Source organism: Empidonax traillii, unplaced genomic scaffold, assembly GCF_003031625.1.
Source record: "Empidonax traillii isolate 1590-97213 ecotype Southwest subspecies unplaced genomic scaffold, ASM303162v1 scaffold414:size517879, whole genome shotgun sequence".
In the NCBI taxonomy this organism is placed as follows: domain Eukaryota; kingdom Metazoa; phylum Chordata; class Aves; order Passeriformes; family Tyrannidae; genus Empidonax; species Empidonax traillii.
This window is the reverse complement of record NW_020955607.1, coordinates 72786-91316: the sequence shown is the minus strand read 5'-3', so window position 1 is coordinate 91316 and position 18531 is coordinate 72786. Positions and strand designations below refer to the sequence as shown.

Below are 18531 nucleotides of genomic sequence, written 5' to 3'. Positions count from 1 at the left end.
ATGTGATTTACCTTCTGCCTGAAAGGGTGAAATCTGGCAATAGTACAGTGGACTATGACCAGAGCATGTAGGGATGAGTGTGTGAGCACTCATGTTTGATGCATCCAACTGCACCAGCCAGCAAATCAAAGAGCTGTAAAGCAGCTCTATGCTGTAAAGCCCTCAGTGAGCGCTGGGATGTGGGCAGGGGTACTGGGCAGGCAGAAGGGCTGTGCCCATATCCTGGGTATTCATGAACCTGTGTGTGCTTGTGAACCTAGAGAGCAAGGCAGGGTGTGCTTTCACTTGCAAACATAGACCTCTACTAGTTAGAAAAGAGGTGAGGATTCAGCTGTGTTTATGTCTTATTTGAGTACCAAAAGTGACTGCTGTTAAGAGTCCCACCAGGAGGACAGAGGAGAGAATTGGAAGGGTAAAAGCTAGAAAACCCCTGAGTCGGGATAAAGACAGATTATTAGGGAAAGAAAAAGCTTCCACATGCGAAGAGAAAAAAAGAAAGAATTAATTCACACTTCCCATGGGAAGGCAAGTGAATTCTGTTCAGCCATCTCCATGAGAGCAGGGCCCCAAGTAGCACTTAGTTGGGAAGACAAATGCCATCACTCCAAGTGTTCCCCCCTTCCCCATTTTTCCTTCCACTTTATATAGTGAGCATGATGTTATATGATAGGAACATCCCTTTGGTCAGTTTGGGTCACCTGTCCAGACTGTGTCTCCTCCCAGCCTCCCATGCAGCCCCAACTTCCTTGCCAGCGTGGCAGTAGGAAAAGGAGGAAAGACCTTGGCCCTGTGTAAGCAGTTCTCAGCAGTAAAAGAAGTATCACTATATTATCAACCCTGTGCTCAGGACAAACTCTACCCTAGCCAAAACCAGCACAAATGGGATGCCTGTTTTTTGTTACTTCTCCAACCCTGAGGAGCTGGAATCTTTCTGGGATTATTAAAAGATTCTGGCTTAAAGAACAACAGTAGTTTGGGCACAGGGGACAGACCATGTGACAGTTTCAATGGCATCCAGTGTGGTGTTCCCTCCACCTCCCCTGAAGTTAGGCAGTAAAGGCAGCAGCAACATTCCACGGTGAAGGGGGCTCTGTGCAGGGGAAGGAGCTGAGAGAGCATTCAGACCCTCCTTCTACCAGAGAGCCAAACTCGTTCACTGGGGCAGCAGGAACTCTGCTTTAAATGTTTCAGTTCATACTGAATATGCTGTAAATTAACTACTCAACCTCCACCCACTGACTTATTTAAGAATGAAGAAGGTAGTGAAGACTGGAGAAACTGATACACCACAGAGGCTGGGGAGGTGAATCATAGAATCATTGAATATGATGACTTGGAAGCGACCCATCAGGATCATCGAGTCCAACTCCTGGCCCTGGACAGGACACTCCAAGAATCACACCATGTGCATGAGAGCATTGTCCAAACACTTCTTGGACAGGTTTGGTGATGTGACCACTTCCCTGGGGAGCCTGTTTCAGTGCTGAACCACCCTTCTGAGTGAAAAGCCTTTTCCTGATACCTAACCTAAACCTCCCCTGACTCAGCCTCATGACATGTCTTTTAGGTCCTGTCACTGATCACGAAAGTGAAGAGATCCAGTACCTGTCCCTCCACATTGCTTCATGAGGATGTTGAAGACTGCAATTTGTTCTCCCTGCAGTCTCCTCCAGGCTGAACAAATCAAGTTGCCTTAGTCACTCCTCATAAGGCTTCTCCTCCAGACTCTTCACCATCGTCATGGCCCTCCTTTGGACACTTCCTAATAGCTTAATGTCTTTTTTATTTTGCGATGCCCAAAAATGCACCGCGTACTCAAAGTGAGGCTGCACCAGTACAGGGTGCAGTAGAACCACCACCTGCTTTGACCAGCTGATGGTACTGCGCTTAATGCACCCTGGGACATGGTTGGCCCTCCTGGCTGCCAGGGCACGGCTGACTCATATTCGACTTGTACTCAACCAGGACCAGGACCCCCAGGTCCCTTTCTGCAGCGCTGCTTTCCAGTTTCTCATTCCCTGGTCTATACACAGAACCAGGGTTGTCCCATCCCAGGTGCAAAATCTGGCACTTGCCCTTGTTAAACTTTATACAATTGATGATTGCCCAACTCCCTAACTTGTCGATGTCTCTCTGCAGGGCCTCCCTGCCTTCAAGGGAGTCAAAGGCTCCTCCCAATTTAGCGTCATCGGGAAATTTACTTATATTCCTTCTAGTCCTGAATCCAGGTCATTACTGAAGATGTTGAAGACCACTGAGCCAAGGATGGAGCCTTGTGGAACCCCACTAGTGACCAAACACCAGCCTGAAGTTAAGCCGTTCACTGTAACTCTGTGTGCCCGACCTGTGAGCCAGTTGCTCACTCATCACATTACAGTTTTCAGCTGTGTGCCAAATATTTTGTCCAGAAGGCTACTGTGAGAAACAGTATCAAAAGCTTTGCATAAGTCCAAAATAATTATATCTACTGTCTTTGCTAGATTAACTAGGTGGGTTACCCTGTTGTAAAAAGATATCAATGAAGCTGCCCCAACTTCTGTGGTGTGCCCAGGAATTTCTCCCTAAGAGATGTTCCTGAGAAGATAGTGCAGGAGAGGTGGGATAATTCTTCTATTGCTTGAAAAATGTCTCTCTGATCCAAGTTGCAGGCTACACTTCACTTTATCACTTCCTACTACAACTACTTAAGATGCTGGAAGGACCCACAGTGATCCTGACTAGAGTAATTTATTCAGCTCCCTGCAAACTGTTGGCAGAGTTTCTTTGAGAGATGAGAACAACAATTATTCCTGTCCTTGCTCACATGCCTACTGAGTGGCCTGTCCCAGCAAAGGGAAAAGGACTGCATCTCTGTGACAGGAGACTGATTTGCTGCAAATCTTACACTGGCTTCCCCAACTTTTTCTTGTGCGGTATTTTTCAGTTAACTATCTGTTCTCAGTGTATTTTGAATGGGGTAAGAGCAGTGGATTGCTTTAGTGAAGTCACAGACTTAATTGTAACATCATTAAAATGCTGATGTACCTAAAGATACAATTAGTATTAGAAAAGGAAAGTTGAAGCACTTTAATGTATTTTCCCCTTTTTTAATGGTCTATCAGCAGAGCCAGTTGCCCTTCTGCTCCTTGTGCTCTCCTAGAGCCATAGCAATAAACCATTTCTGCTCTGACCTGATCTAAATTGCAGTTCAGGTTATTTCTATGACAGTGTCTGGTGCCATCACTGGGATTCTCATGTCCTTGCTGCAGCTGGTTATCAGTTTAAATGCTTGGACATGGGGAGCCCACACATGGGAAGCTGGGCATCAGGGTCTGCTGTGGTCTTTGAAGGATGAAGAGGCTGCTTTTAGGTGTAGTGATGTGTGTTTGGGAATGTGCAGGAGGCAGACCAGTTGAAGTCTGGAGTAAGGGAGATGCACAGTGGGCGAAAGAGTGATGACGAAGAGCTGGTGTCCAAACTGAAAGGAGGATAGAAGGGCTTGAGATGCAATTTTTTGGATCAAGACATCTGGATCACTCCAAGGAGACAAGCCTAAGGCCACTTAGGTGACTGAATGCTATGCAAGCAGCCTGCAGGGTTGTCCCTTGGTGCTTGTCTTTAATATGCATCCCCACATCACTGCAGAGAACGAATACACTCTAAAATCCTGCAGCAGGAAAGGGAGGCTAATAGACTGCTCTGATTACTTTGTAACAAGACATAAAAACAGAGAAGGGGTCCACAGGACTGGAGCTGTCCACAGGGCTGACCAGATTGCTGGGGGTGCCTCTAAGCAGCTGCACTTCTGTGTCCCCCATATGTCCTCCCACGGTTGGGACTTTTTTAATGCAATAAATGCCTTTAACCCCTATGGGGATGTTAAAGCCTCTAAAGATTTATCTGCAGTATAGTAACAAGAGTGCCTCAAGCCCTTTTCCTCTCCTGGGCTCTGTGTCATCAGAAAAAGGAAATATTTCGGGGCATCTCTACAATTAACTAGTGATGAGAATTTAAAAATTTCATGTTGCATCTGTATTCATTTCTCATGAATCTCCAATGTGAGCATGTCTTCTCCACAAATCTCTTTCCCTCTTCCTGTCCTCTGATATCTGGATACAGCATAGATTATCTTCCAACGCTTTAATTCTAAATGTAACTCAAACTTCTCTGTGCGATCACAGCTCAAAGATTTATTCCTGGAAATGAGATTATGCTAGTACTAGTTTTATGCTGCTGTTGCATCAATAAAGGCATGATAAACTGCTTCCTGAAACTGTTTCCTAAAGCACTGCAACATAATTCTGTCTTACAAATAACAGAGGTTTGGAACAACTCAGAGAAAATTTAAAATAAAATAATAATTAAAAAAAAACCCCAACCAACCAACCAACCAAACAAACAAACAAAAACCAACCAACCAAACAAACAAAAAAACACCACAGGTGATTTAAGCTACGGTACTACCTTAAGCAAGTTTCTGAAAGGTGCATTCCTACCTTCTCCCTAAGACTCCTGTGCCTATTAGCTTCCCTGGTGTATTCACTACTTTTGTCTTACAAACAGAGGTTAGGATGGAGAATGAGGTTGTAGGTAGGAGAATTAGCCCAATACATTTAATGCAAAATACATAAATGTTCCTACTCAACTTTGGGGACAGAGATGTGCTGGGCTGGATATGGAAGGCGTCTTGGAAGCTGAGGGAGCCTGGATCAGTTTTGAGTCTCTCTCAATAGTGTTTTGTATTTGTGTTTGCTGTTTTAGTATTTATGTCCTGAGTGAAAAAAAACTGTAAGGGGAGGTTGCAAATCAAAATTTCTGCTAGGTAGGAATTACAGTGTCTGAGGGATTGTGGATTAAACACTGATTCCCCCCAGGGCAGACAGTGATTCTTTCTCAAACTCTGTTTCAGAGCACTTCACTGAGACCAGATAAGAAATAAGGTTTGAAAGGATCACTTTACCTCTGGTCAAGTGCAGGCAGTGGCAGTGTCTGAAGACATGGTTTTCTCTGAGGCTGCTTCAAGTGCTTCCTAGCGCATCTCTTCTTCGGAATGAAGACAATGCTTTACAGAGGATCACATGGAGCATTAATAAATTAAAAAGCACAGCACTTATATACACTGAAATGGCATTTAAACCTCCAGCTGAGTCTGTGTGCAGTTTGACTCATGCTATGCTGTGCCCCAGGAAGCTCTATGCTACCTTTCTCTGAGAGAGACTTTTGGGTGCAAGTCCCCAAGCTCTCTGCATTGCAGCAGAGTCCACTTTGTCCCTTCCCTCCAGACCTGCATGTGTAGTGTCACCCAGGCTGGAATGAGTTACTCAAGAGGGAGCTCTGCAGTAACCCATGCTGTATGGGGTTTTGTCCTGAACTAAAGGTTTCTCCACCTCCGACCCCGACGTGGAGAGGGGCGGCCCTGCCGCTCCGCGAGTAACTGCGGCTCCGCCCAGGGGAAGGGGTACCCCTGCCCGCCCGCCCATCAGCCCCGGGGCTGTGCGACCCCCAGGGCGGGCCGCCTCCGCCTGTCCCCCACCCCCACCCCGGTAGCCAGGCCGATATAGCCGCAGGGGGCCGGCAGCCCTCCGCCCGCTAGCCCCGACGGCGCCTGGCGGCGGAGGGCAGAGAGCAGCGGCTCTTGCGACTCCGTCCCTCCCCCGCCCCGCAGCAGGACACCGCTCCGGCAGCACCCAGGTGTCTGCCCCTCAGCTTCCTGACAGGTCCCGCTTTCCCTTCCCGGACGGCTCGTCCTGACATGGCTCTGTCCCTGTCCGGCGAGTCGGTCCCCGGAGACGGCGGAGACGCGCTCGGGATGAGCCCTAGCCTCCCCTCCTACTACCCCTCTTTCCTCCCTCCCGCCCAGTACTTCGAGGCGGCTCCTGACTTTTACCAGCCCCTGAAACCCCTGGGCGGACTGGTTCCCTCCTCCCCACCTCTACCCTCCTTCACCTTCAGCAGGGTCCCCGCTTTCCTGACCCAGCCTCCTCCCCTGCCCGCCGAACCTTTCCCCAGCCTCCCCTTGCCCCTCTACACCAAGCTGCCGGTTGCTTTCCCTCCCAGCGAGGGCTCGGCCCGCGGAACTGGGCCCTTGGGATCCCCCTCTCCGCCCTATCCGAGCCCCCCGCACAGGACTGCCCGCAGCCCGGGGGCCGACGGGGCGGCGGGGCAGAGCTACAGGTACCACTTCACCGAGGAGGAGCTCAACGCGGTGCTGTACGGGGCGCTCCGGAGCAGCCAGCCGACTGGGAGCCTCCACGCCATCTCGGGGCTCCGGGTGTCCCCCGCCAGCTCAGGTAACGGTGTCTTCGACGGCGGCGGGAAGAACGCTGGGTGGTACCTCCCGGTACCGGTACTCTGCAGCCAGGTGTGCGGGGGGGGGTCGGGTTGGCTCCCAGAGAGGGTACAGGCTGTCCTGGTACAGCCAGGCTCAAGGGCCACTTCCCCGTGGTTTTCCTGTGCTATGACCCCACACCCTGAAAAAGCCGGGGAGTGGTGCGGCTTCTGTCGGGGAGGCAGGACCCCCTCCTTGAGGGTCGGTGCTGGGCTGAAGAAGGTGTCTTTCTTCTGCAGGCGCTGCGGACTCCTCTGCCCCGCTGCTCGACCGGGACTCGCTGCAGTTACCCGAAGGTAAGGCCAGGACCGCCTGAGTCCGCGCTGCGCCACCCGCGCCGCACTCAGCGCCCTGTCCCCCCCAGGACTCTCGGTGCTGCGGGTGGCCTACGGGGACGTGTCTCACCTTGGAGTCTTCTGCACGGATCCCATCCCCAAAGGAGTCCGCTTCGGCCCTTTCCAAGGCAAAGTGGTCAACACTAGCGAGATCAAGACTTACGACGACAACTCGCTGATGTGGGAGGTAGCGGAGGCACCGCTGGGCTCACCCCGCACCCGCAGCGCGGGCTCGGGGCGAAGCTTTCGGCCGCCCCTCTGCCGTACCCTGCAAGAGGGGTTCGACCCAGTGTGGGTGGTGGGACCGGTGCTAGCGGGCCGTGCGGGAAGGGTTGGTCAAACCTGATCCTGTTCTCTCTGCTCCGCAGATCTTTGAATACGGTCGCTTGAGCCACTTCATAGACGGGAAGGGCGCCGCTGGCAACTGGATGTCTCTGGTGAACTGTGCCAGGTTCCCCGAGGAGCAGAATTTGACAGCTATCCAGTGCCAGGGGGAAATCTTCTACGAGACCTGCAAGGAAATCTTCCCTAAGCAGGAGCTGCTGGTGTGGTACGGTGATTGCTACGTGCAGTTCCTGGGCATCCCCATCAGCTTGAAGGCCATGTCGGAAGGGAAGAAGCCTCCGCAGCACCCCGAAGGTGAGCCTGCCAAAGACCCCTCGGGGGACACTGCCCCTTATTCCCACGAACGTGTACCTGACAGGGATTAGATTCGCGCGAAGGGAGGTAAAGAAACACAGACATCACCTTTTTCCAGCTGTGTTTTATTTTAAAAACTTGCCAGACCCTGCGGTGAGCAGTGAGGGGGAGGGGGTTACCGGCCCTGCCGCGGGGGTGCTCGAGGTGGCGGTGGCCTCGCAGCCCCGGTCCCCCTGGTCTACCCGCCCTCTCGGGGAGCCGACCGTCGGCCGCCCCTTCCTGCAGCTTCCAACATCCCCAAAGCAGCGTCTTCCCCTCGGCGTCGGGGAGCCCATGGCTTGCACCGAGGGCTGCCGGCAGCGCGGAGCAAGAGGCGCTCCTTTCTGCCCCGACAGCCTGGTCCCTCGCGGGTTCGCGGTTCGCGGTTCCTCGGGGAGTTAAAAATGCTGATCTGACGATTGTAAATCATCTGGTCGTCCTGGGCTGAGCTTGCCTCTGCCCCGCAGCGCCGTTGTTCAGGGGTCCCGTTTTGGGGAGAAGGGCTTTTCGGGGTCATTCCTTTTTTGGTCGTGTGTCATCTTAGGACTGCGTACCTGACTAAGTAATGTTTTTCATGCAAGTAACGCTCTCAGTAAATGGGGCAGGCTGAAGTCGTTTCGATCCCACAGTGCCGATATTGCATGCAAAAGAAGTACGAAATGCACTTACTCCCGGAGGGTGGGGTAGGAAACTTCTGCTTGTAATGTACTGAAAGTATGACCTTCTTAAAAAGTAAAAGTTGTGGAGAAAACAGATTTATGCCATTTGGCATGGAAATTTGGAATGGAAATTTTTGTACCTGTTGTCTGGAACTGTTTAATTCTGGCTGACGCTAAATTGTTCCTTTCATCTTCAGGCTTAAGCCAAAGTTACTTTTATTAAAGAAAGAAAACGATGTAAAAACATCTTTAAATTTTCCAGTGTTGTTGCTAAAATCAGTGGTTGCGAACGGTTTGAAATACATAAGAAAACCAAATAAACGTCGTATTTTGTTCGATACTTAATTGAAAACGATAGAAAAGGTGTGCAAAATTATTTTCTTTTGGGGATAGGAGGTCAAATTTGCGGACAGTGCTTGATAAGAAAAATACCTGGCAATGGTTCCATATGGGGAGACGCTTTTATGTGGGACTCTGCACTGGATTTTAACACATTCGCCCACTGTTTATAGAGAAACAAGGCTGAAATCCTGTCTTTGCTGAAGTCAGGAGCTAAAACCAATCATTTCAGCAGACTGTGGGCTCTTGTTTGTTCCCCTCCGTTGGAAAGGAGATGTGCGAACGCTTAGGAGACCCCACGTGTATTTTGTTGATGATATTGCCAGCATCCGATTACCGTTATCACCCTCTCAGAGATTTAAAATTCCCCGTTGGGTCCCAGCTCTGACAAGGATGCAGATTTGAACTGAGTCCCTCTTGCCGGATTGTAATGGCACGTGTGGTGTAATCCTTTCTGCTGTACAGAAGCCGGGGAGAGCTTCAAGTGTGAGCGCTGCGGCAAGGTTTTTGCCTACAAGTACTATCGGGACAAACACCTCAAGTACACTCGCTGTGTGGACCAGGGGGACCGCAAATTTCCTTGTCACCTCTGTGACCGATCCTTTGAAAAAAGAGACCGGCTGAGAATACATATTCTACACGTTCACGAAAAGCACAGACCTCACAAGGTGAGCCTGCTCCCAGATCTCTCTTTAGTCACTGGCTCTTCTGGGGGAAGTGATTGAAAAGTCTTTTTTGGTCCAGGTAAGGTTCTGATGATGTTCCCCCTCCTTCAGTTTCCGTCCTGGCAGTTCCCTGGTGGGAAGCTCTGCCTGTGCAGGGAGAGCTTGTCTTATGCAGCAAAGCTTAGTTGAAGACATTTAATGGATTTATATGGGTAAAACAAACCCTACAGTGTCCATAAGAGTTTAAATTGAAACCAATTTTCTCCTGGGCTTTTTGGATATTTTCATATGGGTGTTGCTCCTTTTCTTAAACAGTGTGGGGCTAACTTGTGTTTAAAGGTGCTTCCCTTGTCTAAGATCAGGAATATGGATGTCTCATGTCTGTTTTCCACACCTCAACTGCACCCTTCAGTCTGAGAAATGACCCACATCAGTATTTGTTTCTGTTGATCCAAACAGGAATCAAAAGTTATTCACTCCATGTGGAGCAGATTTTCAACTGATGAAACCAAGTCTTTAAAATACTTTACTCATCTCCACCAAACATCTTGCTCTAGCATTGGTTTTCTCTAGGAGCACTGAGAGTGGAAAATCAAGGCTTTTTCTAAAAGCTTGGGAAGGGCAAATTTAAGTGTTTTTAACACAGTGAAATCAGTCCTAAAAATTCTCCAAGTACCTTTTTATAGATCATCCTACAATAACAGGATTTTTTTTCCAGGAAAATATTTTATCACTAAAACGGCATCATTACAGTGTCAGAATATCTGCATGGAATTAGTAACAGATGAAAACATTCTATTAAATATAAGGTGTTAAATACCATTTAATTCTGCCTTGCCTTGCCTTCCCTTCCCTTTCCCCTTTTGCTTTCCCCCTTTCCTTTCCCCTTTTCCTTTCTAGTGCTGTGACTGACTCCACATTTCTGAAGCAATGGTTATTACTGTACAAGATCAATTTAAGATTATTCTTTTTTTTTTATTTAGTGTTTATCTTTTAGGAAAAAAAAGCAAGTGGAGCTTGGTTTACTTTTTTTTTTTTAAGTGATAATTATACAGAAATATTCAGATTTTTTATTACTGAAAGACAATATTGTCTATTCATGTTCTGAAAAATAGCATTTAACATATTTTAACAATAAAAGACTTAAAATTTTTGCATTTTTTTAATATATGTATATTAATAAACCTGTTATTAAAACCATACTAAAATTCTGGCTATTTCTGATTGCTACTGCTTATAATCACTACTGTGTTTATATATATATGAATACATAACATATGTATATACATAAATATATGGTAGAATACATGAACATGTCATCCATATACCTGTTTTTTCTTTTTAACTATGCTGCTGTATGCTTCACTTTAACTTCAGCCCTTTTTTTTTCCTCCCAGTGCTCTGTGTGTGGGAAGAGCTTTTCTCAGTCCTCCAGCTTGAACAAACACATGAGGGTTCACTCTGGGGAGCGCCCTTACAAATGTGTCTATTGCAACAAGGTAAGGCAAAGCCCTGTCCCATCCCTCCATCTGTCCTCTGTTATCCTTTGTTTGTCTTATGTTTCCTTTCAAGAAAATGCTTTGTATTTAAGCTGGAAAGTGTGTATATTCTGGGCAGTTGTGAGCTAAAGTGATGGGGTGGATAAGACTGAAGAAACAAGGTCTGGTCTTCATCTGACATGAAATTTGTGGTTCATCCCAGCTCAGTGATCTGTTGCAGAAATAAGGTCTATGAAGGCTTGGGAGCATTTCAAATACCATCCAAGGCACACAGCTAGATCCAGTATCCCACTTTTTCATCAGATAGGTAGCTTTTGATACTAGTGACACTGCTTCTGGATTGCCGTAAAGAGATTGTACACTGAACCTGCACAATAGGGATTTGTGCATGCTTACCTTGAAATAACAGGGCTGTAGGTGTGCAGCTGGGCATGCAGGTTTCTTTTGGAAAAGAAGACAAACAGCCATACAGCACTGATCAAAACTGTGCTCGGCTGTTACTGCCCATCACAGCAGGGATGATTCAGCTGAGGTCTCCCTGTGAAAGCAGTGACAGCTCTCCCAGCAGACAGGATGGATGTGCACGCTGCTGCTGGATGAATACTGGTAAGGCTCCAGGTGCTGTGGATTGTCCATGGAATGCAGAAACATCCTCAGCATGTAGTCAGATGCTCCTGATTTTGGAGAGATACTTCGTTTAGGACTGGCTAGACTAACTCAGAGCTGAAGTGTCCTGAAGCAACGAACCTTAAAAAATGCTCCTGTTGTTTGTTTTGTTTTTTTTTTTGTCTCCCAGAGATCCTGAACAGTTGTAGGCAGAGTTTAGGATGAAACGTCATCCCTTATCTCCTAATCACAGAAGGAGGTGACAGAGCTCGATAGGTCGCACTGTAAAGAGATCTGTAGCGACCCTTGACCAGCCTCCAGTTAGTTCCCATTTGACTGCTGTGAATTGAATCAGGTTAAACTACTAGTCCAGGATGCACCTATCCTGGGACATAGCCATCACTTCTGAGGCTGGAAAACCAGGGCTGTTATAAAGAATCCTCACCTGAATCCTCACCTGCTTGTCCTACGCAATCATGATTTCCCTTTTCCCCTGGTATGTCTAATGATGGCTTTACATTCCCAGCTCCATTGCTGTGAAAGCAAAACAGTCACTATTTGGGCAACATTTTAAAATTAAAGGAACAGTGTTGGGTCAGCATCACCAATCTGTCCCTCAAACACATTTTGGCCCCTTTGATATATACCTCCAGGGTCTTATGTGTATTGCCATTTGCTGTGAAAACTTACTAGAGAGGATTTCTTGTGTGTAATTTGCACATAGTGAAAGTGTCCTGGGAAAGGAAAAAATTAGGAAAACACTGGCAACTTTGCAACATTCCTGATCAAAGTTTTGGGGAGAGAGTTTTATTCCCAAATGGAGGATGCATCTTTGTGACAGAGTGGGAAAGTACACGCTTTGCTGCTCAAGTGTGTGTGTGTAGTGGTGGGGGAACTGGCTGGAAGATCTGACTGAAGGAAGACTAATGATGGAGCAGGGAAAATGAACCAGTGAAAGATGTATGGTGGACTGCATGGATGAATTTTAGCAGCTGAATCTTAAGCCAGTGAAAGGGTTTAACTTAGAAAATTAAAACTGAAAGAAAAGCTTGCATTATATTTCCCAGACACTAAGGAGCTACAAAGCTAATTAGGACAGTATTGACTTCTTACCGTTGACGCATAGAAGATATTTACTGGTGTCTCTGGTCAGAAATCTTTCTCTGAACTTCACCTATCGCCATCTCCCTAGACTCAGCTACATCTATATATAGCAATAGATGTTGGCTTCTGCTTCCTCATTGCTGTAGGTTCTGGGATTTTGTTCCAGTTATCTGAGGATGTGAGCTATTTTGGGACTTAATTTTCAGGGCACATAGCTCCTGGTAGGGTCTGGGTTAGCTAAAGGTGGGGATTACATATGTGAAAACAAATTACTTCCAACTCCATCCCCTTTCTGATCCCTACCCCTTCAGGCATTCACAGCATCCAGCATCCTGCGCACTCACATCCGCCAGCACTCGGGGGAGAAGCCCTTCAAGTGCAAGCACTGCGGCAAAGCCTTCGCCTCACACGCAGCCCATGACAGCCACGTGCGGCGCACGCACAGCAAGGAGAAGGGCTGCACGTGCCTGGTGTGTGGCCAGCACTTCCCTGAGCAGGAAGATTACAACTTCCACATGAAGATCCACACTGTTCATTAGTCGGGAACCCTGCGGGCGTGTCCTGGACCAGCTCATGTGTGTATCAGTCTGTGTGTATCTGTTTGTCCATGGTTGTGTGCATGCCACGGGATATTCACCTGTGCAGTGACTCTTGGGGTAGGTCCTGGACCCAAGGCATATGACTGAGCCCAGGGGACAGGAGTTCTCTGGGTACACCCTGATGCCACACTGGGGTGAAGTGGAACATTCATTACTCAACCCGTCCTTTCCTCTCCTCCCATACTCTAATCTTAACAAGTGGGAGGGAATTTTACCTCCCCAAAACCTTTTGTGCACACTGTGAGGAGTGCTTCTGCATCTCTAATGCACCACGGCTGTGGACTTCCTGGTGTAGTCCATATCAAAACGTGTGTGAGGAATGTTTGTATCAAGTGCATTTCTCAAAGCTGATTTAACCTGTTTTGTTTGGACAGATAAGCACATGTATGGGGTCTACTTTCCCTTACCCTATAAATCTTCTAATTATGTTCAATTTATATGTGAACTGCCTCAGAGATACTGACTGCTGGACCAACATAGAGGTATTTCAGTTTCTTCATTCAGCTACTGGGACATGGAGAGCTCCATGACTCTGAAGATTATTTCTTCCAGAGGATACTGGTTAGACCAGAGGGAGAGAATCAGGGTGTGGTGAGATGTGCAGGTCTGACATGCCAGCCAGTAGAGTTTAGAGGATGAAACGTATAGAAACATCAGTGAGCTTTCAAGGTGGACCATAAGCAGTCAGGTGGCCTCATAGGGGCATTTCATTATGGTCTCAGCACAGGTCAGGAGCAGGCACAGTCACCCTAGTTGGGCTTTTCTTTCTGAATGTCATTCAGCCTGCCTGGTCCAGGCCAGATGAGTCTTTGTGGTGAGTCCTGATATATGACGGGTGGGCTCTTCTGCTTCCTCCTAGCTCTACATTGGATGACTGCTGTAGTGGCACTCCCTTCCTCTGCTCAAAATCTGAAAGTATTGAATAGGTGATGCCAAGACTCCTCAAAGCATAAAACTCAGCATGTGAAATTCCTCCCTCAGACTGCAGGAAAGCCTTTGCCTCCTTGGGAGGACTAGGAGGTGTCATCCTCCATTTCTCACTGATCATACAACAAAGTCAGGAGTGATTTGTTCAAGTTCACGTAATTTCAAAATTTTTTAAAATTCTTAACAAAATGGCATTTCATGTCAATGTGAAATCTCAACTAGGAGGCTGTGCTGAAGGATCACTGAGTATAGGGAGTGCCGTAATTAGTGTAGAAGTTTTTATTATCACTGAGTGGCCAGCACAATTGGCAGGAGGTTGTGTGTATGGGAGTGTTGTTTGTGGGACTGTGTTGCATCCACGAGACATAATGGAAGCCCATGCTGGAGCTGGCTGATGAACACAGGTAGTTTGATGTTACTGGGACGATGATATTCTCTTCTAAGTATTCTAGATCAGCCCATAATAAGGATCTTGCACATAAAGTATAAGAAAAGTTTTTATTTTGTGCCAAATTATGTGTCTCTAAATACAGAACTTGAGAAAAATTCTACCTCTACATTTACTTATTGTGTTGATTTGCACTAATTTTTGTAAGTTTCATTGTACTTAATATGCTCTGTCCTCACTGATTTCATAGTAAAAATATTTTTTAAATATTTATTGAACTACTTACTTATAAGTAAAATATTGAGGCTCAGCACTAGGCAATATCTTAAATAAGCAAATCCAATTGTATTGTACATATATATGTAGGTTTTAGAGTAGAATGAAAATCAGAGTCTGATTTATTTTTTCTTATTTTAATATCAAATATTACTATAATAGAGCAGGCTGAATTTTGTGCATATTGAGAGTTGAACTCCTGACCTCTAAATAGGTAACATTCACTCCTGAGCAGAAAATTATCACAGTACTTAGATCTACAAACCCATGCTGAAGAACAGGTAGGGGAACTGAATCTTTCTTACAAGTGCCTGCCTTTAGGAGGTCTTTTTCCTCAAGCATACAGAATCTTGGCCAACAGAAATGGAAATTACGTGTGTTAAGGCTTTGCTGGTTCGGTACATTAAATAATTCAGGATGAGTGAAGTCAACTAAAAATGACATAAATGTTATGACTAGGAGTGGCTTTAAAGTACTATGAAATGCATGGTTAGCTTCCCATGCAAGTAACTTCTTTGTTTCTTCTGAATGAAGGTTGTTTATTTAAATGGTGCATCTGTAGTGATCTTACCTGTGTGCATTTTCTTCTTCTTGAAGAAACCCCAAATATTTTGTACTAAAATATTTGCACCTTGCTACAGTATTTGATGTGTTGCCTGTAAAAGAGTATGTGAAGGGTTTTATTTGCGCATGTGATTGTACTGGTTGTCTTGCACATTAAACCTGTATATGTAAATGTTGATGCTAATAATTAATATTACTACAGTTACAGCGGTGCAAAGAATGAAAATAAATTACTGGAGGTTATAATGCATACTGATGGGTGATGGCTTGTTTTCTTCCAGATGCACTGGAGTTGTGTGTTTGAGGTACCAGCAAATGGATGAAGGGTGTTATCTGTGTCATTTGTAAGTCATTGCAGAGTCAAACTGTTTTACTGGGAATTCTAGTCCTTGTCCTGCTGGGTAGCAGCTGACTGTATTGGAAGTCAAAGGCACCTAGTGTCTTGATGGATTGGGCCTTAAGTGCCCCAATAGTTCATGAAAGCTGATGCCATTCAGTTCTAGATAGAGTACACTCCCACTTTGCCCAAGCAAGATGATAGATGCAGATTGAAAACTAAATAAGGCGTTTAACTACCCTATAGCATTTAACTACCCTATAGCGGCATGCTCTGTCTTTTGAATAGCGAGTCCCAGCTGTGCAGGGGCTGGGGACAGTGAGGACGGGAGGACGGCGCTTGGCTCTGCAAACTTCACAGCAGGGTGGAGAGAAATGAAGCAGCAGGGAGCAGGAGGGAAGGCAAGCTGAGCCTCCTGCCAGCCCACGGCAGATTTTAGTTTTGTGCAAGGAAAATGCAGGGATTGCCAACGCAAACCTATTTCTGTCCATGCCAGCCAGGTTTGGGAGAGACTAGGGAGCTCTCCTGTAGTGGACATGTAGCCGCTGTGCTGCCAGCGCTGAGGTTTTCCTCCCCGAGGATTTACATATTTACTACTTGCACCTTTTGTAACCATGCTGACAAAAGCTGGGTGAATGTGCGGCTCCAGGCAGCTCAACCAGCAATGAGATTTCGGATGTTTATACACACAGATAAGGGAGAGGGAGGGAGCATGTGTGCACATTGCAGGTTTTGGTCTGGCAGGTTCACAGGATGACTGAACGGTGCAGAAGGCCAGGTGCAGGAGGCAGGCTGCACTGCAAGTTCAAGAGGGAATATTTGACCAATTGTGAAGGCTCAATCCTTTTGCTGAGCAGCCCCAGCTACCAGGGTGACATCCCTGTCTGGAGTCACATTCTCACTAAAGTAAAGGATGTGTGCATTCTGGTTGTTCTTTCTCTTAATGAGGATTAAAAATGGTCCTGCCGAGGGGAGTGGCAAGTCAAGTCACTGGGACTTACCAGCCCTGTAAGACACTAGCGGATTTTCAGTGCTCTGCATTAACTCTGTCAGGGTTTTTTGAATGTTAATAGAAAGTGATCTAAATAGAAACCGGAGTATAAGGGCAATCAACTCTTTCTTGGGGCAGTTGGGTGCAGAGAGAGAGAGAGATGAGACTCTGTGAGGTTAACTCCTGAGGAGCCCCTCCTGCGTGAATGACAATGGGGAGACAAAAACAAAAAGGTGGTCCCAGAACTCAGGCTGGCGAGTGTGAGGGAACAAAAGGCCTGGACACCGACATCTGCTGCCTCCAGCATTTCTTGCATATCCCTGCTCTTCAAACACCTGGTCCCCATCCCCCTGCTGCCCCAGCCTCTGTCCTGCTGTCACCCTGGGGGGCTCTTGAGAAGAGGGAGGTGGTTAACCACTGAGGAAAGGTGAAAAGCACCGAGGAGCTTAGTGAATTGAATATAATGCCACAAACAAAACCCTCCGTTAAACGGGAGAGGTCGTTCACCAGGGGAGCCCTGACTGGCTGCCCGCTTCTTAAGAAAGCCTTTACTTGGGTCCCCAGTCTCCTACACGCCCCCACAGCAAGTGCTGTTGTTTCACCCCGACAGAAAATGTCCCTTTTCCCTTTCTCTCCTCACACACATCCTCTTGCATCTTCCTTCTGTCTCTCCTTTATGTAGAGAGTGCAAGGCTTTGGGCACATGGAGGGGTGTCCTTCAGTGTCCTTGCACTTTTCTTTCCTTCTTTTTTGACCTCATGTAGAACATATCCAGATTTTCAGCAACTGTCTGTGTATTTATGATGTTTGACTCCACCTTTAAAAGAGGCCTTATCTCCAAGAGTGAATGCCGTTTCTGAAAAGCCAGTCCCTCGAAGGTGCCTGGGGTTGGGTGTTAACAAACTGGGGTAGGGGGCAGCACCGGAGAGTATCGCAGCACTTCTGCCTGTCCTACAGCAGGACCTGAGCAACTCTACTCCATTTCCATCCCCAGTAGTCACTCTACAGCAGCTCTTGCTGTAGGGACTGTCCTGCAACCCCAGCTCATCTCCACTGCAGCAATGGCAAACCAGACTTAAATTCAGGGGACTAATCTCTTGTCACAAGGCTAACCTCTGGCTAGCCCAGCAGTTTAGTAGCGTAGAGAGCAGTGTTGTGTGCCTTAGTGTGAGAATGCCACACAGTCCTACAAACTACAGTATTATGAATCTGCAGAGCAGCAGTGAGAAATTGCACTCCCTCCTTCTTTGACTGCAGGGGCTTAAGCAGAGCCGGTAGGAGATACCTTGGTCACTAACAGAAATGCAGGACCGGAGAACATCCACTGGGGATGAAGGAAGGAGAAAGGGATGATTTCTTGGATTATACTGGCCAAAAAGGACAAGTCACAGATAGTCCCTGAAGTGAAATCAAGCTGTGAGGCTCCTGCTTCCTAGAGAGAAAGGGTAGAGTCCATCCTCTAACTTAATTTAACTGGAATCAGTGGCATTCCCTCCGGAGCTGCAGAGCTTCACGTGGAGGATGGACGCTGGCCCGATGCAGCAGTGGTTGTGTGGGGGGTATTGTGAAAAGTCCTCCCCGGAGAAGTCTCGCTTTCCCACAAGTGACCCCACCGCAGTGGCAGCCCCACAGCGACGGGTGCTGACGGCCAGCTGAGGGATTACCTGTATTGATTCTCTAATAGCTGTCAAGGTGGAGGGAAAGACTACTCTGCCGCAAGCTCGGAGCTCTTAGCTGAGTGAGGGCATAAACACCCCATTAAAGGTTTCATTCAATAGCAATCTTCACTAAAGTAAATGGACAACAGCAGCCCCCCTGCCCCCAGTCCCTAATGCAAGAGCCATTATAGAGCAGCAAGGCAGCACACAGGAATGTATATTTCTGTAGTATCAGTTTCACCAACAGACTCAAACGATTCTTTTAATGAAAAGTGGTTTTGTTTTTCTTTTTTTTTTTTTTCCTCCAGAGATGTGAAAACCTCAATGAAATAACCAGAGGGGAATCTACTCTTTTTCTTGAGCCTCCCCCCAGAGCCTGAGGTATTGGCTGTTTCCCACCGATGTACCCATCAGTAAGCAGAGAGGGAACATGGGCTGGCAGTATCCTGCTCTGTTACTGGGGATGAGCAAGACAGGAGCAGCAAACGCTGGAGATGTCAGCGCTGAAGGACGCTGGATGAACTGGGGCTTTCCCCTCTATAAGCCACTGGGGCTTTCCCCTCCATAAGCCACGTGCAGTGATGAAAGAGAGACAGTCC

The 18531-nt window shown here is 47.2% G+C and overlaps 1 protein-coding gene across 1 annotated transcript; it reads left to right on the top strand.

Moving 5' to 3' along the window:
• Window positions 1-5731: 5731 nt before the first annotated feature.
• On the top strand, window positions 5732-12731 carry PRDM14 (PR/SET domain 14). Its single transcript, XM_027894006.1, has 7 exons — window positions 5732-6269; window positions 6547-6603; window positions 6672-6829; window positions 7011-7281; window positions 8784-8986; window positions 10381-10482; window positions 12504-12731. The coding sequence occupies exons 1-7, from the start codon at window positions 5732-5734 to the stop codon at window positions 12729-12731; spliced, it is 1557 nt and encodes a 518-aa protein (XP_027749807.1).
• The last annotated feature ends 5800 nt before the right edge of the window (window positions 12732-18531 follow it).

Bases quoted from the DNA above. Each gene is read 5' to 3' on its own strand.
- PRDM14 (XM_027894006.1), top strand. From the start codon at position 5,732: ATGGCTCTGTCCCTGTCCGGCGAGTCGGTCCCCGGAGACGGCGGAGAC. The intron at 6,604-6,671 runs GTAAGGCCAGGA...TGTCCCCCCCAG, and splicing joins CTCGCTGCAGTTACCCGAAG to GACTCTCGGTGCTGCGGGTG. The intron at 10,483-12,503 runs GTAAGGCAAAGC...CTACCCCTTCAG, and splicing joins AATGTGTCTATTGCAACAAG to GCATTCACAGCATCCAGCAT.